The sequence below is a fragment of the Pteropus medius genome, unplaced genomic scaffold (assembly GCF_902729225.1).
Source record: "Pteropus medius unplaced genomic scaffold, Ma_sr-lr_union100, whole genome shotgun sequence".
NCBI lineage: Eukaryota > Metazoa > Chordata > Mammalia > Chiroptera > Pteropodidae > Pteropus > Pteropus medius.
Window position 1 is genome coordinate 7,829,071 of NW_024349224.1, and position 24,294 is coordinate 7,853,364.

Here is a 24,294-nt window from a genome sequence, read left to right on the forward strand (position 1 = left end):
CAAGGCCTGGGATGTCCCGGACGCCGTGTCCACGCTCTGCACCCGGCCCCTTCCGAACTGGGATCGTCCGGGTTGCACGTAGGACAGCTTCTGGGAACTGGCGCTCTGCGACCCGTGTGCACAGCCCGGTGCGCTCGGCCAAGTGCGCACGGCCCTGTGCCCCAGTGACTCAGCGCGGGGCGTGTGCAGGTGGCGCCCGGCCCGGGCGGGCTTTTGCACTCGACCCGGCTCTTTCCCGTTATAAAGCAGCCCGCTGCGTGCTCGGCTCTACCACGCTTTCTCCAAGCCCTAACCGTCGGTCTGGTAGCTGTCTCCGGTCTCCAGCCACCGCTTCAACTCGCCATGGATCCCAACTGCTCCTGCGGCACCGGTAAGGGGGCCTGGGCCGGGGCTAGGACGCCCGGTGTTGATTGCAGTGCTAGAGAAGCAGTTTGGGGCCTCTCCTGACCTTCCTAATCACTGAGTTTCAGGGCTCCGATGGCCCCTTTCGGCCCCTTTCTGAAGCGTTCGGTTTACCTTTCTCTATTGGCTCCCTTTTACTGATAAGATCAGAGTTCGCGACGTGTCCAAGTTCCCACGAGCTGGTGGTGGATCTGAACTGTTCGTGGATCTGGGACTGGAACTCAAGATCCTAGCATCTTTCCGCGTTCAGGTCTCCAGGGACCATTCTCACCTTTCTCCCTGCAGGTGGCTCCTGCACCTGCGCCGGCTCCTGCAAATGCAAAGACTGCAGATGCACCTCCTGCAAGAAGAGTGAGTGGAATCTTCTCATCTCCCTAAATGCCTCCCACCAGGGCCCCCACCCTCCTTTCCGCCCTCACGGGAATTTAAACAGGCCGGTCGTTGACACCCCTTACGGAAGGCGGCACCTCTACAATGGCCCCTGTCAGGAAGGACAGGAGTCCTTATTCATCCTTTGTCCCAAGCACTCACCTCTGCTGCTTCCTTCCCTTCCCCAGGCTGCTGCTCCTGCTGCCCCGTGGGCTGTGTCAAGTGCGCTCAGGGCTGCATCTGCAAAGGAGCATCGGACAAGTGCAGCTGCTGTGCGTGATGTCAGCAAGAGCCTGCTCCCAGATGTAAATAGAGCAACGTGTACAAACCTGCATTTTTTGGTGCAACCCTCACCCCTCTGCTACATACATGTCTTCCCTTTTCTATAAATGATATGAATGATAATAAAAGTTGTTGACTTTATTTTGACTCTGTTTTCCTTGGCTTGCCCACCAGGGCTGGAGTGGAGGATTGGATGGGAAGTGCAGAGAGCTGGGTTCTGGACAAAAGTGTTTGTTACACTGCAATAAACAGCCTTAGCCAAGCCAGGAGACCTCACTGAGAGGCTCGAATGGGCTTGGGTAGGCACAGAATCCCCTCCGTTCTCGAGTCAACGTCGATGGTACAGAAACTTCTCAATTCAGGAATTCTCATTCTCTGGTTTCCCTGCTCAACTTTAGGATTTAAGGCTTGAAAGTAACTTAAGGGTAGAAAACAAGTTCCCACCCGCTTGGTTCCTACATGGTCTTAAAAAATTCTCGTGAAGAATCGGTCTTTTTTTTTTTTCCCCTATCTATCCCAGACCTAAATCTTGGTAAATAATAATTGCTGTGAAATGACATAAAAGAACAATATGAAGCCCACATTTTTAGATTCAACACAATTTTAATAAACATATAAACAAAGACTTTAAAACACTGCACGTTGTTCATCAGAAGTGTGCACTGAGCACTGGAAACTACACAAATGCCTCCAATGCGTGGGCCACACACACTTGGGGTAGCCCTGCCCCCGCCACCCTCATGGGGAACCACCATCACTCTTGGCTTGCCCCGTGTCACTGACAGGACATCTGCAACCCCAGAGAGCTCCCTGTTTTAACTTGGCTTTGAATCTTTGACAGTTCCTTCCTAGGTCGGGCTAAAATCTGGCCCTCCATCAAAATCCAGCCCTTGGCTACTTTAACCTAGCCAAGTACCTAGGGATTTGGAGGGAATGGCCCGGCCTTTTTCTCAGCTAGAAGCAGTATGCCTGAGAATCGGTTCCAGATGATTTCCTATCAGCCTGTGAAGGTTCTGTGGTTGAGAGGGTGTTTTTGAGGAGCAAGGCCCTGAGTGACTTGTAATTAATGGCAATGGTTAGGCCCCCTGGCTATTTGTGGAGGGAGTTGCTGTTTGATGATGTAAAATCAAAGAGAAAGACAAGTCACAGGGACCTGGAATCAGGATGGTGCTTGGCCACAGGTGCCCTGTGAGAAGAGGAGGATCACAAAAGCCAGCCTGTGCCAAGTGCATGGGTTTTGGTGTTATGCATCCTGGTTCCCAGCCTGTTTTGCCACAAATGGTGTGGACTGGGCAAGTCATTGAAACTTTCTGAACCTCCATTTCCCAATTTGTAGAAAGGATATTATAGCTCTATATGAGGAATAAAAGCTAGGGTCCTGGCTCCAGGCTGGGGCTTAATAAACAGTGGACATTATGATCGCTGTGTTCACACTGACATTCGTGGTGAGTGAATCCCTTTTAGAGCCCAGTGAGTTCTTGGAGGAAAGGCTCGTGGGTTTGGAAGCATTACTCTGTGTTGGAGGTTAAAGGTGGGATTGAAAATTTGCTGACCTCCTGCCAGAGGGATTTTGCATAAACTCCTACAATAAGCCCCATGGGACAAGACTCTGTCATGGCATTTGGATAGACAAAAGCCTTTCCCACACATTATGTCATTTGTTCCAAACAGAAGCCAGTAAGAGAGTAAAAATGCAAGATTTGAAGAGATTGTGCCATTTTCCAGAGAAGTTAAGCAACCTGCCCAAGGTCATAAACTCAAGAGTCATATGTCCGAATCTAACTACAGCTGGCCTCATTTTCTGGCCACAGCTGGCTGCTCATGCTGTCCCTGGGTGCTGAATGTTGCCTATTACTATTCTGAGCTAGAAGGACCTTTCAAGGAAGAACCGATTGTGCCCCTGGATTGAGACATGAGAACTGAAGTCCAGAGAGGTGACACAGCTCTGCAGACTGCCAGCTTTGTGCTCATGCCCCTGCTGCCTTTGGACCAGGTTTCAGCATCCTCATCTTTCATGCGAAGTCAGGATGTAGGGTGCTGGGTGAAGGCATGGTGCTGCAGTCGGCATGAGTGAGCGCACATCCCACCTGGGTCACTAGGAGCAACGTGACATACCCTCCCTGTGGCTCAGTCTCCTCCACGGTAAAGGGGCAAAATAAAACCATATGATCACAGGAGTAAATGAGTTCATACATGTACCGCACCGACTATGGGTCCTGCCACAAAGTAAGTGGTCTGTAACACTAGCTCTTTGCTTATGATTGTTCTACATAGCTTAGGGCAAATTTATTTACCTCCAAACAAATAAGCCAGGGTTGTTGTGCCAGGCTATGTGTCCCGTGGTTTCCTCATCAACCCCATGAGGATGTAGACTAGAGAGAGTCCTTCACTCTTCCCACGAAATTGTGATCGGCACTAAAAAGATGTCAAGTCACGAAGAGGATGCTCTGTGCCTTCGCAGATACCTATGGAAAACTGTCATGTCTTCTACCACCTACACCATATTTTTTATTTATCATTGTTCCTTGAAATGTTTCATACTTTCTCAAATACATTTATATGGAAAGCAAACTCTTCATCACTACGGATAGTGAGAACCTGTGTTCTTCCAGATGGAGACGGGGGCCACATATATATTTATTTCTCTTGATGGATCACTCTCGTTGCTGCGCACGGCTGAGCTCGCGACTTGCTCTTGTTTCAATGGCTTCAGGCAGTTGAGAAGTGTTATCAACAGACCTAGCCCACAGGCTGGCTTATCAGGGAGCTTCCCTTTTTCCCTTGGGGCCTGACTGTCTTCAATTTAGTACACAAATGCCTAGTTCTGTGACCTTGAGCAAGTTGCTTTAGACTTCTTCTGTTGAAGCGGTCCTGTTAGTAAAAAGGGCTCATAGATCAAAATATTTCCCTTTGGGGGTTCTGGGAAGGGTACGCAGACCCAAAGTGATTCAATCATGGCCTGGCACTTATTAAATGCTATGTCACGGTGAGAAGAATGAATGGGGAAATAACCGTTTTCTTGCCGTGTTAGTTAAAACCTAGTCTTTCCATCAGCTAAAGTGGTCCCTCCTTTGGGGACAGCCAGACTGTGGGAACTGCCTGGAGTGGGGTGTACAGCAGGCTGTGGGGAGCACTAGTGCTTTCTGTGAAGGACGGGGACAAACATGTCCGTGGATCTTTTCAGGTAGAGATTGGAAAGAAGGCAGGAGGCACAGGCCTGGGTTGGCCAAGCTGCAGTGTGCAGCAGGCATGGGGCTGAGGGCCTGATGCCGGAGGTGGGGGAGGGGGGGTGCAGGGAGAAGAAATGCAAGTGGGAGCCCCCGGCCCCACTGCGGGCGGTTCCGCTGCACACACCTCCCTCCTGCCCCTCCCCTGCTCGCGCCAAGTCAAGAACGGGACTTTTTGCACACGGACTCCTGGAATAGGCAAACGGGAGGATACGGGAGGACAAAGGCGCGGTGGGGTGGTGGGGGTAGGGGGTATGAAGGCAGCGAGGTCACAGCAACGAGGGCGTGGAGAACAGAGGAAATTTTCCCTGGGGAAAATTGGTAAGGGTCTGGTCGGAGGCTGGGACACCCCGGGCTGCAAGGCACACAAGCCCCCCCTGCCTCCTCGTGATCTGGCGCCAAAAGGGCGTCTGCGCGCGGTGCGCACCGAGGTCAAAGGCGATGCGGGAACGATGCGCCCGGCCCGCCAGGTGCGCTCAGCGCTGCCACCGACCCCGAGTGCGCCACAGATTTCGCGGGCGGGGTGCAAGGGTCAGGGCAGGGCCTCTGCGCCCGGGCCGCCTCCTCCGGGTATAAAGTGAGCGCGCGGGCTCCTAGGCGCCACCACGCGTTGAACTAGCACAAGCGCCTCTTCGCCTCTTGCTTCGGACCTCCCGCCTCACTTCTGCCAGAAATGGACCCCAACTGCTCCTGCCCCACTGGTAAGGACCCTCAGCTCTGGGCCTCAGGATGTCCCTATCCTAGGCACCAACGCACAGTGTCCCTGGGGTTAGAGAAGAGAATATTTTGAGCTGGAGCTGAAGTGGACTCCTGTAGATAGCAGGTCCTGTGCTTTCTCCCTGACCAAGCACCTTCATCCCCAGTCTGAGCGTTTCCAGCCTCTCAGTAGCTCCTGAATCAGAGGCCAGGGGCCGTCCTGCTCCACCTCATCCAGGTGGTTGAGGCGCTGCTGGATCTGGCCTGTGTGCTCTGCCCAGGTCCTAATTTGCCCGTGCTGGGAGGGAGGCAGGGGACTTTGCCTCTTCTGGACTCAGGATATAAGATCCTGGCCTCCAGACTCAGCCTTCCTGAGCTGAGTATGGAGCCTGGGACCCTTCCTGTGGGATAAATACAAGGGAATGCAATGCCCTCTCCCACAGAAGGGCAGGGAAGGTAGGGTTAGGCTTGTTCTCCGTGGGACAGGAGTTCCCAGGGCTGGGCCCTCTCCAGAGGAGGAGGTTGGCGGAGCATAGTTGGGGACTGCTGTCTCCCACATCACACTCAGATCTCACTGCCTTTCTCCTCCTTGCAGGTGGCTCCTGCAGCTGCACCGGCTCCTGTAAATGCAAAGACTGCAGATGCACCTCCTGCAAGAAGAGTGAGTGTGGGGCCTTCTCTTGGAATACGGGGGCTGGGCTAAGGCGAGGGAGGGAGCCCAGAGCTGGTTGCCAGTGGATGTCTCTGGGGGTTTGTCTTCCTTTGTCCCTGGGATCCTGTCACTGCCACTGCAGGCTTCCTGCCCTGTCCTGGGCTCCGATGGGGGCAGGCTAGCCTTCTGGTGAAAACCAAACCCCAAAGGTCCTACTCAATGTCTCAAGACAGCATGCTTTTCCGTACTCTCGGTCCTCTGGGATGAGGCAGGTGTCCGGTGAAGTCATCTGTGACTTCTCATTTTCCCCACTCTCCACAGGCTGCTGCTCCTGCTGCCCCGTGGGCTGTGCCCGGTGCGCCCAGGGCTGTGTCTGCAAGGGAGCATCGGACAAGTGCAGCTGCTGTGCGTGACGTCAGGGAGAGCCTGCTCCCTGATGTAAATAGAGCACCGTGTACAAACCTGCATTTTTTTAAATTCCGCACTGACCCATTTGCCACATTCTCTTTTCCACTAAATATGTGAAGGATAATAAAAAGCTGTTGCCTTTATTCTGACCCTGGTTTCTTTGCTGTGCGTCGTCGGGAATAAGGATTTCTGTGTCCAGGAGGGCTGGGTTGGAGATTGGACTGGAAGCACAGAGGGCTGGGTTCTGCATGGAAATGTTAGTACAAACAGTGTCTTAAGGCAAGGAGGTGACCTCACTGAGCTTCATCTTCTATCACATGGAAGAGCCTTAGGACACATGCTCTAAAGGCTTACTTCTAAAACATTGGTGTTGAGGACCATATCTCAATGTTTCTAACATTCACAGATATCAACTTTGGTAAAATAAATTAAGAAAAATTTGAAAGGACAGTATGCGAAACCCATTTTGAGGTTCAACACAAGTAATTTAAATATATGAAGAACCAACGAGAAAACTAGATGTTTAAAATTTTAAAAAGCTGCACATTGTTCATGGGAGGTGTCCACTGAACACTGGGAACAATCACAAACTCCCCAGTGTGTGGGGTGCACAACCTTGCAGAGCAGTGTCCCCCTACATCCTCACAGGGAGCCATCACTCCTGGCTTACCTGGTGTCACTGACAGGGTACCTGCTCCCCCTGGGAACTCCTAGTTGTGGCTTACCTCTGAACCTTGGTAAGTCTTTTGCTGGGTCAGGCAGGTGTCTGCCCCTTCAAAATCCAGCCCGTGGCCGCTTGAAATCGGCAGAGTGTCCAGCACTTTGGAGGGGATTGCCTGGCCTTTCTCAGGAAGAAGGAATGTACCCGGGAATTGGTTCCAGTTGAAGGACATCATGTCTGCCTGTGCGGGTGATGACGGTTCTGCAGCTGGGAGGGCGTGGTGGGGTTTATTAGGCAGGAGAAAGGCCGGGAATGACTTGTAATTAATGGCAACGGTTAGGCCCCTTGGCTATTTGTGGAGGGAGTTGCTATTTGATGTAAAATCAAAGAGAAAGACAAGTCACATGGACCTGGAGTCAGGACCACACTTGCCCACAGGTGCCCTGTGTGAAGAGGGATTTCAGAAGCCAGCCAGTGCTCGAGGGTATAGGTCCTGGCATCAGGTATCTTGGTTCACAGCCACTTCCTGGCCCTGAGACCTGGACAGGACTTTTGATAATCTCTGAGCCTCCATTTCTTCATTAATATGAAAGAGATTACATCTCAATGTGAGGAACAAATGACACAGGCCCAGCTCCTGGCTAGAGCTTAATAAATTGTGGCCATATGATCACAATGTCAACACTGGTTCCTTTTAGCTCCTAACGAGCTCCTGGAGAAAGGCTCATTGATTCTGAAGCATTAATCTGGGTTGAAAGCTGGAGATGGCATGAGAACCTTGCTGACTCAGTGCCATGGGGAGTGTGGACGATCTACAATAAATCTGCTGGGACAAGATGCTCCCACAGAATTTGGACAGGCACGAAAACCTTTCCCACCCTTCATGTCATTTGATTTGCGCAGGAACCGGTGAGAGACTGAAGGCCCAGGAGCTGGAGTGATTGTGCTGCTTTCCAGAGAGGTTCAGCAACCTACCCAAAGTCGCACAGCTGGTAGAGGTCTGAATGTATGCTACCGCTGTCTCACTCCCTACGCACCACAGGTGGCTAATCATGATATCACCGCATGCTACATCCTGCCTCTCAATATTCAGAGCTGGAGGGGTCCTTCGAGATAGTCCTGTTGCGCTCCCGCCTTGAGAGATGGCAAAATGAAGCCCAGGGGCTGTGCGCAGGGACATGACTGCCACTCAGCGCTCTTCCCACTGCTGCCTCTGTGCTAGGTGTTCAGTGTCCTCCTCTTTCATAAGATGTCATGGTGCCAGGCGGCAGGCGAGGGTATGCTGCTGCAGGCAGCCAGCATGAGTGCCAATCGCTCTTGTGTCACTGATAGCTGGGTGTCATTACTTGTCTGTGGCTCAGACTCCTCTACTGTGAAAAAAGAGAAATAATAGCACCCGGCTCTTAGATTTGAATCATTTAATACACGCCAGGAACTTAGAACGATGATGCCAGGAGCCCTGTGAGTAACCTAGAATATCAGGTATGAATTTTTATTTTTCATTCATAGCATAGGAGACATTTTTCTACTTGCAGACAAATAAGCCAGGCCTGGTGTGCCTAGCTCTGTGTCCTGTGTTGTCCTCATCAACCTCATCATTAACTGAACATTTTTTAAACCCTATTTTCTTAAATCTATTTATGTGAAAAGTAAACTCTTTACTGAAAATGAGAATCGGTTTATTTCCAGACATATAAGGTAGCCACAAATCATATACATGCATACACACGCACACATACGCATATACCTTTTGCATGTGTCATTCTGTCATTCCCAGAATTGAACGTGGCACAGTAGAGGTGGTGAAGACATACCTCTGGGCCAAAAGGAAGGGTCATCACTGACGTTCTCCTTCCTCTGGGAGGTGACCGGAATCAGATCCAGGGCACCTCTTCCCAGCATGGGGACCATGGCCATGGGTTAGTTACATAAACTCCTTGTGTGCGTACTTCTAGTATTTCCCTTCAGAGTTGTTGTTCGGGCTTCAAAAGTGAAAGTCATTAGCCAAGGCTTGGCACAGGCTAAATGTTTTGTAATTGTCAGGAATACTGAAAGGGAGATAACCCTTCTTCCTTGTTATTTATTCCAGGTTTGCCTTAACACCTAAAATGACTCCCTCCTTCAGGAACATCCCGTGCTTTGGGAACCTCCAACCTGGAGTGGGGCCACCAGGTTTGGCTGAGGAAAGCCCTGGAAAGTTGACGTAAAGGAGCACCAGGACAAGTGCCCACTCATTCCTTCCCTGGTGAACGGAGCGGGGAAGGGGCCCGTGCTCTCCCCCTTGCAGCGTATTGGAGAAATGGGAGGGACAGCGATGCTCGGCGGCCGGGTGTAAAGGACACATTCACCTCCGCTCTGCGCACACAACTCCCGGGCACCAGTCAAGCCAGGGACGTGAGCACAAGGCTGGGCTTGCACACGGGCTCCTGGAAAGGGCGAAGCGGAGGACAAGGACGCGGGAAAGGGCGGGGTGGGGTGAGGATGGGAAGCCGGACACGTGTGTGTTTGTGTGCGTGGAGGGGGGCGGGGGGAAGACGGCGAGGACTCCCGAACACCGGGAACAGGGGTGGCTGCCCCTTGGGAAAATTGGGAAGGGTCCAACCGGGAGGCTGGGACACCCTGTGCCGCACGGCACACAAGCCCCTCTCCGCGTGTTCTGGCGCCAAAGCGGCGGCCCGGCGCCAAGCGCACGGAGCTCAGCGCTGATAGGGGGATGATGCGCCCGGCCCCACCAGGTGCGCTCAGCCCGGCCAAGGGCGCTGCGAGCGGCACGGATGCGGTCCCCCGGGGTGCAAGGGCCGGGGCGGGGCCTCTGCGCCCGGGCCGCCTCCTCCGGCTATAAAGCAGGCACGCGGGCTCCTAGGTGCCACCACGCGTTTCGCCAGCACCAGTTCCTCTTCGCCTCTGGCTTTAGGCCTCCTGCCTCATCTCTACTCGAAATGGACCCCAACTGCTCCTGCCCAACTGGTAAGGACCCTCGGCTCGGGCCTCAGAATTCCCCTTTCCCAGGCACAGGACAGAGTGGTCTTGGGATGGAGGAGGACGCTTTCTGAGCTTGAGCTCAAGCGGACTCCTCTGTCCAGAGCTTTCTTCCTAGCCAGCTCCTGAGAGCATTTCCAGCCTCCCTTTGCCTCTGTTTTAGAGCTGAGGATACTGAGGCTTCAGGCTGCCCTTCTCGAGGTCACTCAGTGAGTCAGAGGGCTGCTGGACTCTGTCCAGGTCTCGGAGCTGCCAGGACTTGATGGGAGGTGGGGACATTGCCGGTGTGGGGTTCAGGCCATAAGATCCTGGCTGCAGCCCCAGTCTGCCTGGGTTGTGTCTGGAGCTTGGGGATCCCCCGTCCCCTTTGCAGGGTAAAATCAGGAGGGGATCTACCTTCCGGAACTGAAAGAGAAAAGGCGGGGCTGGTCCTCATCTGCCCTGAGTGGGTCGAGGGCTCCCAGTGTCGAGTCCTGACAGGAGGTACAGGGAGTGATTGTTGATTGACTATTCTCTCCTGCGTCACACTCACATCTCACTGCCTGTCTTTCTCCCTGCAGCTGGCTCCTGCACCTGCGCCGGCTCCTGCAAATGCAAAGACTGCAGATGCACCTCCTGCAAGAAGAGTGAGTGTGGGGTTTCCCCTGGGAATCTGGGAGCTGCTGGGCTGAGTTAGAGGACAGAGGTCCACAGAAAGGAGGCCAGGGACCCAGTGTCCCTACCACCTTTCCCTCCTCCCCTGCATCAGAGTCAGAGTTGAGAGAGCCATGGAGATGGTTGAGCCTAATCTCTCATTCCAGAACCAGGGACACTGAGGTCCAGAGAGGTCACCAAATAGTGTCAAGGTTGGAGCCAGAACTAGAACCTGTCTCTTGATGCAGACTTCTGAACCCTCTAGTGTCCTGAGCAATTCATGCACCTGAACTTGGTGACCATGTGTGGTTTCTCTGACCTGCTGGTGAAACCCTCTCCTATAGAGGCAGCTCAGAGCTTCCCTGCACCCCCCCCGCCTCCCCGCCTCCCGAGCTGCTGTGGTGTTTGCCCCTCTCTGATCTTGAGGCCTTTCTTCACTTCATTGCATCGTTGGGGGGGGGCAGGGGAGGCATGTACCCATGTCCCCCGGAGGCCCTGTCACTGCCTCTCCAGGCTTTCTGCCCTGTCTGGACTCAGGGCAGGGTGGCCTTTCCCTAGTGGGTGGGACCTATTCTAAAGTTCTATAATAATTGTCTCAGGACTGCACGTGCCATTCCAAACTCAAGTCTTCCTTGTTCGGGGTTGTGCGTGGGGGGCAGTTTTTGCCAGGCCTGCTGTTGAGAAGGGCAGTTCCTGTCATGTCCGCTCTGACTTCTTGCTGTCCTTTGTCCTCAGGCTGCTGCTCCTGCTGCCCCGTGGGCTGTGCTCGGTGCGCCCAGGGCTGTATCTGCAAAGGAGCATCGGACAAGTGCAGCTGCTGTGCGTGACATCAAGAAGAGCCTGCTCCCAGATGTAAATAGAGCACCGTGTTCAAACCTGCATTTTTAAATTTTTTCATAAACCCTGAACCGATTTCTGTATTCCTTTTTGTATGAAATATTTGAATGACAATAAACATCTAGACTCTTCCAGCTCCACGTTCCTCATGGTGTTTTGGGGATATGGAACTCGGTTCTTGTTGGGCCGTAGGGGAGCCCGTGTCTGGGGAAATGGAAGGGGGAGTTGGCGCAGGAAGTGGGGGCGAGGTGAAATGATTCCCGCGATCTGGCTTGGCCTCGGCTCTTCTGGGTGAGCTGTGGCAGAGTATTTCCTCTACCACCTCCTAGAGCAAACTGGTCCCTGCCTTTTTTGCATATCCGTGTCACTGCGTGTCACATTCACTTGGTAGCCACTGTGGCACACATACTCTATACACAGACACTGGGTTCTCAGTGGTGAGGTGGCATGGAGCTCACAGACAGATAACTAGTGGATGGAAGAAACAAAATGACCGTGGCTGAGAATGCTCTTGGAGTGAGCCTGAGTGAGGAGACCTTGGCACTGATGCCTGAGCAGCAGTCCTGTCAGGGGACAGTTACAGTAAAGGCCCCGAGGCGGGAAAGAGCTTAACGTGTTCGGGAAATAGAAGGCGAGCACGTCCGGGCTAGCGTGAGGGGAGTCGTCCACGCTGAATCATCTGGAGGTGATGAGAGGGCCAAGCCGCCTCCCTACTTCCCTTCCCGGCCCCCAACTTGATTTCTTAGGTCTAAGATGGGCCAGCGGATTTGTATTTTAACAAGTAACAAGTGCCCAAGGTTGCAACCCACTGTCACACATGATCATTTAGTGAAAAGCAATGAGCTTCTGCTTGAAGCCAATACCCCTAACAAGTGGCTGTCCACTCTGGTGGCCCAGGGAACCTGGAGGGACCCGTTTCCTGTCTGTGGAGGGAGAAATGGGCAGACCTTGCCATATGGGATGTGGCAAGTGGCCTCACAGAGAACAAACCAGGTTGAGAGGCCGATCCAAGCCTCCTTGGGGGCTCACGCTGTGAAAACACCATCCCACTGTGGGTGGGCTGGCGTCCCAGCAGCCTCGGTGAGAGAGCCTGGCACGGACCTCGTGGGGCCTGCGATGTGGCACTGCCCCGTTTGGTATGGGAGTCCTGGTGGCAAGGTCACGAAGGTGTCTTTCACAAACAAATGTGGTTCCCTTAGGGAACTACAGCTGCCAGACCTCTCTGGGGAAGGGGACTTGGCGATGTGCCTGGCAAGCACAGTCATCCCACTGCGGCTTTGTATTTTGCAAGTCGAGTGTGAAGTGGCAGCCTCGTTCTGTCCCTGAGCCCCATCTTCCCAAGGGGTGGCTGGGGCGTGCCCGTTATGATGTCTGTTGGAGAGATTAATTTATAATAGTGTTTTTCTAATTTGATGTGGCTGCATCAGAATGCCTTATTTAATTTCAGAAGTTAATACCTTGTTTATGGGAAGCAGTCAAACGCATCATCTCTGGAGCCAGTCTGCTCGGCTGGAACTACTTAAGTAAGTTGTGTGGCTTGTCTGTGCCTGATATTTCTCATCTGGAAAGCGGGTACAATAATAGCGCCTACCCCGTAGGTTAAATGTGTCTAGCACAGTCTCCGACACATAATAAGTGCTTAGCAAGTGCTACTTCCATCCAGGCACAGTGCCTCACAATCAGTAGGCGATTCATAAATGCCCTCTACTTGATTTGAGCACATACTGGATCTCTACTGTATGTAAATCATTGTGCTGGGCACAAAGAGAGAAGATAACATATCGATAAGATCAAATCCCTTTGCTGAGTGGGCTGGAAACGTGACAGGCTAGCTCTTCTGGGGGTGCGGGGGGAAAGCTGGGGTAACAGCCTTGCTCAAAGTAGACCCTAAGTGCGGATGACACTGAATCAGTCAGATCCTCTCTCCTGAGAAGTGTAAATTCAAGGCGCAGGTGGCAGGAACAAAGAGCACCTGGACCTCGTGCTATACCTGGAACTACATCATGGGGACAGCGAAGAATCCACCGTAAGTGGTAGTCACGACAACGGTTAGCCCCGGCTATAGATCTGTTTCTGTGAGAACAGCAGTAGCTCTGGGTCTTCTTGGGACCCAAAGAAGCTGGATATATGCCCAACCCAGCTCTTGCTTGGGTCCTTCCCTCCTCCACGGTGGCCTCCCTCCCTCCCTCTACAGACCCATCTATTTAGGGGGAGGGGGTTGGGGAATATTGTAAAGTTGGCTGGTTTTTACCTCCAGGCCAGCAGTGGAGACTCAGGTGAGAAGCAGCAGCTGGGAGTCCAGAGGTTGCCCTGCAGCTCAGGACCACGCCCAGGGCCTGAGGCTCCGAGGGCAGAGCAGTATGGGGCCTGTGAGACACACACCTGGATGAGGATTTCTTCAGGTTGGTAGGTGTTTCCTGCCCTTGGGGCCTGCCACTCTCAGGCCTGGGAAAGTCACTTTCCTGGCAGGGATTCAAAGAGGCTCCTCGTAGCTCTGTGGGTCCATATCTTATTCAGATTTCCTTAATTTTTACCTAATGTCTTTTTTCTATTCCAGGATCACATCTAAGTTACCACATTACAACCTCAAACTCTTGGCTGGGACAATCTCTCAGATGTTGCTGGTTTTCGATGACCTTGACAGTTTTGAGGAGTACTGGTCCAGTGTATCATAGGATGGCCCCTCTGTTGGAATTTGTCTGATGCTTTTCTCATCAGTACATTTGGGGTTACGAGTTTTGGGGAGGACAACCACAGAGTCCCTCATTATACTGTATCAAAAGTATAATGCTATCCACATGACTTATCACTGTTGATGTTGACCTTGACCACCTGGGCGAGGTAGTGTTTGCCAGGTTATCTCCACTGTAAGTTGACTCTTTTTTGCCCCCTTTTCCATGCTTTACTCTTTGGAAGGAAATTACCTTGTACTTAAGGAAAGGGAAGTTATGCTCCTTGAGGGCAAAAGTCTACACAAATCATTTGGAATTCTTCTCCAAGGAAATGTATTTCTTCTCCGTTTATTTATTGATTCGATTATTTATTTACATCGGCATGAATTCATGGATATTTGTTTTATACTTTGGGTTATGATCCGATACTATTTAATTTATTTTGACGCTCAAATCGTTCCAGCTTTGGCCAGTAGGAGCTCTTTCAGTTGACTCCTGTGTCCCTTTAACATACCTCTGTCCTTGCGGATTCTTTCTTTTTAAAAAATCACTTTATATAATCGGGCTCTGGTGAGGTCTCTCTTCCTGGTTTACAGGCAGCCGCCTTCCCATTGTGTCTCAAATGGCAGAGAGAGTGCGAGAGCAGACATCTTTGGAGCATTAAACCTTCCTATCACGAAATGCTATAACTTCAGGGGAATGCTAGTGAATGTTAAATGACCAGTTCTCCAAGGGAAAAAAAATGCGTTTATTCACGTGAGCACAAAAATGTACTATAAATTATAATGCTATATAGAGGGTTTGTAGTATGCAATTTGGAAAAAATAATAAAATATGCAATACTCTTTATTGTACCTGATATCGTCCCGAGAGAGTCTACTGATTTTCACAGAATGCTTTCATTGATTTTTGCTGAACTGACGTGTCTATAACCAATCTATGGTTTGCAATTGATGAATCAATGTAGTTCCAATGTGATGAATGCAGGTTCACATTTTTGTTTCATTATGAATAGGATGAAAGCCACATATGGTCTCTGTTGTATATTCTTCTATTTTTTTATTTATATTTTTGAGAACCCTTAAAAAATGTAGAACCATTCTTAGGCTGTTCATTTTTTTTTTATTTTTAGGTGAGGCAACCCCTTGGTTGACCTCACAGATTGCAAGGACCTTGTCAGCTTACAATCCCTTATTTTTTTTTATTTTTTACGCCTATAGCACCCGGTCTTCCTAGGTGATCTCCCATCCAAGTACTCACCAGGCCCAACCCTGCTTAGCTTCCGAAATCAGACAGGATCGGGCTCGTTCAGGATGGCATAAACATAAATTAGGCTGTTCAAAGACAAGCCTTGGGCCCAATTTGGCCCACCGGCCATTATTTACCAACCCTTGATCTATGCTCTTGAGATTGTTTACTCTGCTGTATCTGATGAAAATATTATATGATAATATATCACTGTGCACCTCTTCCCAACTCTGCCTTCAGTACCATCACATTGGTAGCTTGAGATTGGGCAGTATTTACACTTTCTAAATTGGTAGACACTGAAAGGCAGGGCTTGATTTATTGTTTGCTGATTGTCTAGACTTAAGAGACTGATGCAGTGATGTTGATAATACACATTAAACCTAAAATGTGTAATCATTACACTATGAATATCACAATAAAAAATTGAGGAAATATTTTTCTAGTATTTGAAAGCTGTTGTCCAATCCAGCAAGGAAATCACTCATGTCATTTTAATGAACAATTAAGTTGCAACATACATCTTCTCATAATGGCACCATCATCTCACAGTGCAGAATGCCCCCCATCTACTTCAACAGGTACATGACTGGGTCTTGGCCAACTAGAGCTACAGGGTCAAGGATAGTCATATGACCTAATTCAGGCCAATCAAAGTGAATCCTGAAGTATTTACTAGAACCCTGGGGCAATGGATGCACTGTTTCTGCTACACTTGCTAAGCTGTTGGGGCACCACGTGGAGAAAACTCCTCTGAGTGTGACGCGGACAGAGGACAGCAAGAGCAAGACCCAGATAGAATCCTGATGTCATTGTCAAAGCACCCACATCTGATGAGCCCGAGCAGGATTCACCTGGAGTTTCAGTTAGGTGAGCTCAGAAGTGATTGCATTCTTTCACTCAAGCCAGTTTCCGTTGGGCTTTTTGACGCTCAGCAGGTAGAGTGTGCTGGCAGGTAAATTTTTTTGAATGGTCCATCCTAGATCCTGAGCCCCAGTTTCCGGTGTAGAATGTACAAACACCCCAGATCAGGAGGAATGCACAGAACTGTCCTCAGGAGATCAGCGTCCTCATTTGGGTTCACCTCTTCTCAAGGGTCTGACCTCAGGCCAGTTGGTTCTGCTCTTGGAGCCTCAGTTTCCCCATTCGTATCTCTTCTCAAAGGCATGCAGAGACAGGCAGAGTTAGAGAAAAGCCTCCTCGCCGAGGTGCTGACAGCATTTTTTCTTCCATCAGAGGCATCTGCATTCTACAGGGAGAACCCCAGGCAGTGGATCATGGAATGCTTCTCCCTGTAATGGCTTTCTTCTCCACAATTTCCCGGTGTGGTATGGAAGGACGTTTGTCATGACTCCTCACCGATGAAGCGGGAAGGCTAAGGGGAGAGGGTGGAGGCGTGGAGTGTGCCAGCCCCGGGTTTTTAATTCCAGCTAGGCCATCGACCACCTGTGTGATATTGGGCAACGTGTTTAGCTTCTCTGCGCCTCAGCGTATTCATCCATCAAATGGGATTACAAAGATTAAATGACGCCATACTCGGAATATAGTAGGTACTCAATAGAAAGTCAACACTACTAAAACAAAGCTATGTGGTTTCCCACCAGGCGAATGCCGATTTTAAAGTGCGACAGTATCAGATGGGACCGTCACCCACCACTATAAAAGACCGAGGGACTTCGGTCTCACCAACCATGTTCTGATTTTTTTTTGACATGCGAATGAGTTCAGGCATTTCTTCTGGAAGTAAAAACAATGATTGGTGATAGAAAACCGGGACATACACAAGGTCACAAGGTGAAATGCTCAAGAGGATCCCAGCCCGTGGCCTGATGCTGTCCTCAGAGCATCTCTCTGCAGGGCACTCACAGGTCAGTGCCAGCCCACTGTTGTTCTGTGGGATGACGGTTCAGTGTGGCCAGACCTTGTAAATTTTTAGGACAAACGGAAATCTAGATTCTTATGTAAAATACCCAGGTTTTAAAAAGATCATATGAAAACTTAAAAGCTTTATGCTTCCTGGAATAAGCCAGACTCAAAAGGAAAAATAGTGTTTGATTCCACTTATATAAAGTGCCTAGAATAGGGAGATTCATAGAGATAGAAGAAGGAATAGAGGTTACCAGGGGCTGGGGAGGGGAGGTGGGGTGGGGAGTTATTGCCTAATGGGGCCAGAGTTTCTGTCTGGGAAGACGGAAAAGTTCTGGAGATGGAGGGTGGTGACGGTTGCACAGCACTGTGAATATTCTCGATGAATCATACACTTTAAAATGGCTAAAATTCTGTGTTGTGTATATTTTACTACAATTAAAATTGTACTAAAAGAGGAGGCGGGGGAAAAAGATTGCGTGGAGCAAACAAAGGTCAGAGGTCAGATTTGGCCAGTCTGCAGCTCCCGGTTGGGGCACACCTGTCTGAAATGCTCCCCCTGGCCTGTTATTGCTCCACCTTCCCAAATTCTGCACATCCTTCAAGGACTGTTCCAAAGGTCACCCACCCCTTTCCATTCCTCAAGGCAAAAGGTCCGGCACCATTGGGCCCACTACGGCGACAGCAAGCCTCTTGAGAGTCATCATTCTCCAACTAATCACAGTCCCCACCCCATTTTATTCTCTTCTGGCCCCCTTCACCCCTTTTTATTACCTCTCCGGCCATGTAGGCACGTGAGCCTTCAAGCCCTCGCAGAGTGTCCGTTTCCTGGGGGGCGGTGCTGTTTTCCTGTGTTCTCATGTAATTCAGTGCCATAGCGTTAATGAGTGCTGTTTCTCCACCAGACCTGGGCCGGGGCCGGGCCGAGGCCGGGGCCGGACTGAGAGAAGAGACCCAAGGAGCCCTGTTTCACTTCACCAGTTGTTTGTAGATTCAATCCAGGTTGTCTAAACCTGGGCACCATTGACATTTTAGGTCAGACAATTCCTTATCATGCAAGCTGCCCTGTGCATCATAGGATTTTTAGCAGCACCCCTGGCCTCCACCTACTGGATGTCAGCAGCACTCCCCTAGTTGTGACAATCAAAAATATTTCCAGATGTTGCCAAATGTCCCCTGGGAGGCAAAATCCACCCCCCACCGCCTCCTTGAGAAATGGTTTAATTCATCGATTCTGTCTAGTAAAGAGCTTTCTTAAAATCAACATTCCAGATAATGTTGGGGAGTGGGGGATCATAGGCAGGTTGAAAGTTAGATACATTTTTTAACAAGCAGCAGCATAATTTGGCTATGGTTGCCCAGAATTCTAAGCACTCCCTCTCCCAGCGTCACAGATCCCAGGTCTGCTGTTCAAATTTGCGAGTGTGAGCGCTACAGTTTTTTCAAAAGATTGACTTCGCTTGCTCGGTGTTTGCTGCCACCTGGTGGTCATTTTGTTTATTGCAAGCTGGATAAACCCCAATTCTGTTCCCTTTGTTCAGCAACCAGCAAAGCACGTCAAAAGGTTAAGACAATCAGACAGGCTTGCTTTCCCCAGATGCCAGAAACCAATTCTAAGCTCACAGCTATGACAGCATGAGAGGGATACAGATAGGCCCTCGGGAGTTAGCATGAGCTGGTATAAGTTTGGAGTTAGCATGAGCTGGTATAAATAATAGTCTGCCAATTTTCCTAGAGAGTCAGTTGGAATTTTTAGGGCACTAACTTTGCCTCCACCTTCCCCATCTTTTCTACTACTAAGGCTCCTGTTTTGGAATGTGTTTATAATGTATGATCAAGTGCATTTGAATTCATTTTGTGAAGATATTTTTGAAAATTTTACAGTACACTAGGAGATAATTAGATACATTTAGGGCTCCATAAAACGAGGAGATTTTGTATTAAAACAGTATTTTCCAAATTCATTTGACATTAGAAACAGAGAAATTGATGCAATAGGCCTAAGGCTGGAACCTCTCCCCTCCACCCCCAAGACTGTCTGAAGCAAGGCAGTCTGGGAACCTCAGTGTCATGGGGTGTCGGAGCTGTCGCTATGGTGACTTGGTGTGCTGGGTGAGCTTGAGGATGGTGACTATCTCTGAGACTTGGTTTTCAGGCTTGTGCCACCTCCTGTCCATCTGGGCCCAGATATAATGGTTTTCAGAGCTCGATCTTGGGCAGCAGCCAAGTTCTGCAACTGTTATTAATATGTAGAATATTTAACGGCAATAATGATGAAGATTCTAGGCTTTGAGAGAATTCGAGTGAGCACAGTTAGAATTTTGGTCTATTCTCCACACAGCAGCCAGACTCATCCAGGTAGAACATGTCCCTCCACTGTCTCAAACCTCCAGTGACTCACCATTTCTCTTGGAATAGAAGCCGAGGTCCTCACGCTGGCTCATAAGGCCCCACATGGCCCCCTCCCACCAGCTACATTTGCCTAGTCCTGTTCCTCAAGAATGTTCTGCCTCAGAGCTTTTGCACCTCCTGTCCCCTGTGTCTGGGATGCCTCAGCAGCTCCCTCCCTCCCCCGCTTCAAGTCTTCACTCAGCCCTATCCCCATCCCCAGCTTTATTTTTTTTCCTGAGCACCTGTCATTATCCAACCTCTTATATTTGTATTTGACACTTTGTCTGCCTGCTCTAACAGAATGCACTCTCCGTGAGGGCAAGGGGTTTTTTAACTGAAAAATTCTTGCTCACTGCCGACATTAAATAGTAGGGCGTCTACATAAGAAATAAATCAGACAAGGCAAACTTGCAAATTAAAGATCTCTCTCTTTGGAAGTAGGGACATTATTTGAAAGAAACTATTTATAAGCCATGATATAGTTATTATAAAATATGTCTAATAATTATAGTAAAAGAAAAAAGTTTGCTTTTTTTTTTTTTTACTTAGCCCAGGAAGCAGTATAATAATCTTGCATTTTTATACTGCTTTATATACACAGGTTTTATAAGCCCAGACGAGATGTGACCTATATTTCCTCATTCCCTCTGCTTGTTACCTTAAGGGTTTATTTAGTCAAGGAAGAAATGAGAACAGTGAAGGGCAGTTTCCCGGACTTCGGAACAACCACATTGGAGAAAGAGTGGCAGGAAATGAAGCGCGATGGCTCTAATAAAAAGAATTTAATCATCCATGGTTCTGGGGTCAGTATTAGATGTGCCATCTGAAGGCCTAAGGACAAGCCCTGTCTCTGCTGCTGACTGAGCACGTCACTGTGGGCCAAACCTAGAGCCCAGAATGGTGCCTGGCACATAGTAGGTGCTCAGTGAAAAAGTTGCAAGAATTGGCCATGCGCCCTTGGAAGGCAGGGAGCATAGGGCCCTCTTTGCCAAAATAGATTGCAGTAGGGCCTCCCAAAGTGTTGTGGGCCGGCAAAACAAACTAAGGCAAGATAAGGTTCGGCCAACTACGATTTCAGGAAATGCTTCCGGTGCCCAGGAAATGTTACAGAACCGCTGACCTGGTACCAAGACAGGGCCACATATAGGGTGTGGCCCTGGCCCAATTTGGGCCAAATGCTGGGGACGCCAATTCTATCTGAGAAATTCAGGCTCTGCCTTCCAGCGTAATTGATAATTCAAGGGCTGGAGACCCCCGATCCTGAGTCCCCTGAAGACTGAGTCATGCAGGATATTTTCCAACTAACACCCAGGGAGCGCCCCCTGGTGGATATAAAGCGAAACATGCCATGTCGCTGTGGACAATTGCAACATCCTGTGATGCGTGGGGATGCGGTGGGGGCGGCTATCAGCTTTGTCAAGGTAGGTCACAGAAGCCTCTATTCAATTCTAGAGTATCTTGGCAACAAGATTTGCCAGAAATAAAAACGTTTAACACTTACTGAACGTCTACTACATGCCAGACTGTTCTAAGCCCTTAACACGTACGTATTAACTAATTTGATCCTTGGGACACCATTTACCGTAGATTATTACTATCTCTACAAGAGTACCCACAATGTGAAAGAGGTAAACCCCCCAATGTAAACTGGGGTGTTTTTGGATATGGTTACCAAAGAAGGGAGAAGAATGGTGGAAAGCCCCAACACCACCCATGTCCACTATGGTTCGCCATACTGTCTTCTGAGAATAATTTTCTCCTGGGTTTTCAGAGAAGTTTTAACTCCTTCGCTTTCTAAGAGTGGAAATAACTAGAAGTCTGTTTCTGGTTTCTACTTTTACTCTTAGGGACACTTTTCTTTTGTCGTTTAAGTCCCCCCGCCCCGCCAACCTCCAGCTGCAAATACTTTTAATGATCAACCACAACAGAGCCCCTGGCAGATGGGCCTTGAAGCAGATGGCTCCTTTGAAAGGCTGCAATTGAAAATAGTGGCTAATTTGAACCAATCAAGGAGATGGGGTCTCTTGGAGGCAGAGTTTCTACAAAAACTGAAACCATATTCCCCCAAGCTCCTTCAGCACATTTTTCACAGGCAGATAAGCCTTCCTGGGGGGTGGACCCAACTTTTTTTTTTTTTTTTTAACATCTGGAATATTGAAAAGGAAGAGAGAAAAACCCTGGGGACTTGTCAATCAAATTCACTTTTCTTTTGGCAAATTCAGCATCAGTGACAAATCGCACAGTTTGACATAAAGTTGATAGATGTCGGCAAAGCTGTTTTTAAACAGCCGCAATGGACAGATGTGTAGGATGGTTTCTCTCTTTCACTCAACAGTCAGTATGTTTAATAACAAATAAAACAACCAGATGTTTAAAAACTCCTACCAATGTTTGCTGCTGATTAATGAGAATGTGAGATTCATCCCAATCTCAATTCAGAGAGCAGGCAGTAAAGTCCAGTTCATGAAGCCTTCTTAGTTCACCTCTGATGCTTTCTTGGACCAGAGAACACTGACCTTTAGATCAGAAGACTTGTGTGCAGGCCCGGGTCTGCCACCACGTCCCTGTGTCACTTTGGGTAAGCCATTTAGTCCTCTTGAAGTTTAGGTTTCCCACGGGATACCTGATGATAATCAGCCCTGCCCTGCCTCCCCTGGGTTCTTGCAAAGTTCTAGTGCAATGTTAGATGTGAATCACTTTTTCTTTCATTTGAAGTTTATTGATCTTTTCATTGAGGAGTAATTTCATTTGGTAAAGTGCACAAATCCTAAGTGTACAGCTCAGTAAATTTTTACATCTGTATATACCTGCCTTACCACTCAGGTCAAGATATAAGGTATTTCTAGCACCCCAAAAAGTTCCCTGAGCCTTTCTCAGTCACTACTTCCAAGGAACAATTAGTCTCACCTCTATCACCACAGATTAGCTTTGTCTGTTCTGAACTCAAAATAAATAGAATTGCATAGTATGTATTCTTTCAGTTGACGTAGTGGTTTTCAAGATTCATTTATATTGATACTGGAATCAGTAGTTCATTCCCTTTTATTGCTCAATAGTATCCTGTTGTACAGCTAGCCCACAGTTTGTTTATTCATTCTCCTGTTGGTGGACACCTGGGTTGTTTCCAGTTTGGGCTTATTCTGAATAAAGCCACTATGGGCATTTTTGTATAACCATTTTTGTGTAAATGTTTTCATTTCTCTTGAGTAAATACCTAGGAGTAGAATGGCTGGGTCATAGCATAGGTGTGTGTTTAACGTTTTTAGAAACGGCTAGTTTTCCAAAGTGGTTGTAGAATTTGTATTCCCCGTAGCAATGTACGAGAACTCTCATTCTCTACATCTCCGTCACACTTCTCACCTTGAAACTGTAGCGTCCTCTACAGTTGAAAGGTGTCAGAGGTATTATTACTAGAAGAGAGGAAGTATAGCGTAGGGATTGATATAGAGCATGGGTGAGTCTGGAGTCCTGTCTGAATCATCGTTCTGTGCCGGGCTCACCGTGTGGTTTTGAGTAAGCCACTTAACTCTTCTAGCCTCATTTTCTGCATCTGTAAAATGAGGCTGTCAATAGCAGCTCTCTCAAAGTGTCATTGTGAGCACTCCGTGAGAAGAATCTTGTAGATTTTAGCGTGGGGTATTGTGCACAGTGAGTGCTAAGTTAATGATTGCTGCGGTCTTCGTGTCTTTATTTAGTCTACTCTGTAACAGATTCCAGGTGGAGAACGTCTTTATCACGTCCGTAAGAGACCTGGCAGAGCCTAAGGATTATTTTCCATTTTATAGGATAAGAGTCAGCTACCCTCTTTGACCAGAACCATCTTGACTACCCCAAGATGGAGTCCACAGCAAGGATGGCCGAGCAGAGAGGTGGAAAGACTTGAGTCCCTGGAGACTGTGACCTGCTGAATCACAACAACCTGACATCTTACTGCCAAACTTCTAGATAATAAGTGTCCTTATCGTTTAGGTCAATTTAGACGATTCGGTGCTTAAACATCCTGACCGATCTACCAAATGATCCCAGCATTTCTCCACTGAGCCTGGACCCACCGTCAGCTTCATTAGACAGGACTTCTGGTAGACCAAACCCATTGCCCGGAGCCCACGTTCCAGTGAAAGCCTATTTGCCACTCCTGATAATGCCAAATCACCTTTTGTGTAGCTGAAATTAAACCCATCTGAAGTACAAAGAAGCTTCCTTTTTAAGCTTTTAATGACTTATAAAGAATATTGATGATCACTCAGCCACAGATCACAAGCTTTATGTAATTTGCTACCGCCTACTAAGAACCCATCTCTGGCAGCAGTAGCTCAGGATAGGGGGCAATCGTGGAGCTGGATTCTGTCTGTCATTTAAGATGTATTCCTTGCTTTCCTTCCATGCACCACATACTGGGGATTGTGGGGAATACCAAAGAAATACAAGGTTTCAGAATGCAAACAGTTGAGGAAGGGGAAGTGATATGACTTGTGGGTAGCAAAAATATTTACTATTCCACAGTGTAGGGATTATTTTGCTTTATTTTTTTTTACTTTTTTATTGTAGTATAATGAATAATATATGTGTGGTGAAGTGCACAAATCTTAAATGTGCAGCTCGATGAATTTTTAAAAAGTGAATACATCCATGCACTCAGCATTCAGATTAAGAAAAAGAACATTAACAGACCTCAGAAGATTCTCTCGTTTCCTTTCCTAGCCAACAATCCTTTCTCCCTTCAAAATAACCATTGTTCTGACATCTGTCACCACAGATTAGTTTTGTCTGATTTGAACCTTATATAAATGAAGTCATACTTTTGTGTCTGGCTTCTTTTGCTTGCCATTATGTCTGTGAGATTCATTCATGTTGTTCTTTGTGGGCGTAGTCCCTTGTTTTAGTTACTGCAGTATTTTGTTATATGACCACACCATAATTTATTTATCCATTCTTCTGTTAATGGACTTTTGGGTCATTCCCACTTTGGAG

The 24,294-nt window shown here is 48.7% G+C and overlaps 3 protein-coding genes and 1 pseudogene across 3 annotated transcripts; 3 read left to right on the forward strand and 1 right to left on the reverse strand.

Moving 5' to 3' along the window:
- The first annotated feature begins 209 nt into the window (after positions 1 to 209).
- On the forward strand, positions 210 to 1,194 carry LOC120617306 (metallothionein-2A). The gene is made up of 3 exons (XM_039880924.1): positions 210 to 370; positions 688 to 753; positions 960 to 1,194. Exons 1-3 carry the CDS (start codon positions 343 to 345, stop codon positions 1,049 to 1,051), a joined length of 186 nt encoding a protein of 61 aa, XP_039736858.1. The 5' UTR covers positions 210 to 342; the 3' UTR covers positions 1,052 to 1,194.
- A 3,632-nt stretch (positions 1,195 to 4,826) lies between these two features.
- LOC120617307 (metallothionein-1A-like) lies at positions 4,827 to 6,181 on the forward strand. The gene is made up of 3 exons (XM_039880925.1): positions 4,827 to 4,981; positions 5,572 to 5,637; positions 5,950 to 6,181. Exons 1-3 carry the CDS (start codon positions 4,954 to 4,956, stop codon positions 6,039 to 6,041), a joined length of 186 nt encoding a protein of 61 aa, XP_039736859.1. The 5' UTR covers positions 4,827 to 4,953; the 3' UTR covers positions 6,042 to 6,181.
- A 3,327-nt stretch (positions 6,182 to 9,508) lies between these two features.
- On the forward strand, positions 9,509 to 11,282 carry LOC120617305 (metallothionein-1A). Its single transcript, XM_039880923.1, has 3 exons — positions 9,509 to 9,664; positions 10,237 to 10,302; positions 11,045 to 11,282. The coding sequence occupies exons 1-3, from the start codon at positions 9,637 to 9,639 to the stop codon at positions 11,134 to 11,136; spliced, it is 186 nt and encodes a 61-aa protein (XP_039736857.1). The 5' UTR covers positions 9,509 to 9,636; the 3' UTR covers positions 11,137 to 11,282.
- A 3,747-nt stretch (positions 11,283 to 15,029) lies between these two features.
- Positions 15,030 to 15,148, reverse strand: LOC120617420 (uncharacterized; annotated as a pseudogene).
- Positions 15,149 to 24,294: the final 9,146 nt, after the last annotated feature.

Bases quoted from the DNA above. Each gene is read 5' to 3' on its own strand.
- LOC120617305 (XM_039880923.1), top strand. From the start codon at position 9,637: ATGGACCCCAACTGCTCCTGCCCAACTG. The intron at 9,665-10,236 runs GTAAGGACCCTC...TTCTCCCTGCAG, and splicing joins CAACTGCTCCTGCCCAACTG to CTGGCTCCTGCACCTGCGCC. The intron at 10,303-11,044 runs GTGAGTGTGGGG...CTTTGTCCTCAG, and splicing joins ATGCACCTCCTGCAAGAAGA to GCTGCTGCTCCTGCTGCCCC.
- LOC120617307 (XM_039880925.1), top strand. From the start codon at position 4,954: ATGGACCCCAACTGCTCCTGCCCCACTG. The intron at 4,982-5,571 runs GTAAGGACCCTC...TCCTCCTTGCAG, and splicing joins CAACTGCTCCTGCCCCACTG to GTGGCTCCTGCAGCTGCACC. The intron at 5,638-5,949 runs GTGAGTGTGGGG...CACTCTCCACAG, and splicing joins ATGCACCTCCTGCAAGAAGA to GCTGCTGCTCCTGCTGCCCC.
- LOC120617306 (XM_039880924.1), top strand. From the start codon at position 343: ATGGATCCCAACTGCTCCTGCGGCACCG. The intron at 371-687 runs GTAAGGGGGCCT...TTCTCCCTGCAG, and splicing joins CAACTGCTCCTGCGGCACCG to GTGGCTCCTGCACCTGCGCC. The intron at 754-959 runs GTGAGTGGAATC...TCCCTTCCCCAG, and splicing joins ATGCACCTCCTGCAAGAAGA to GCTGCTGCTCCTGCTGCCCC.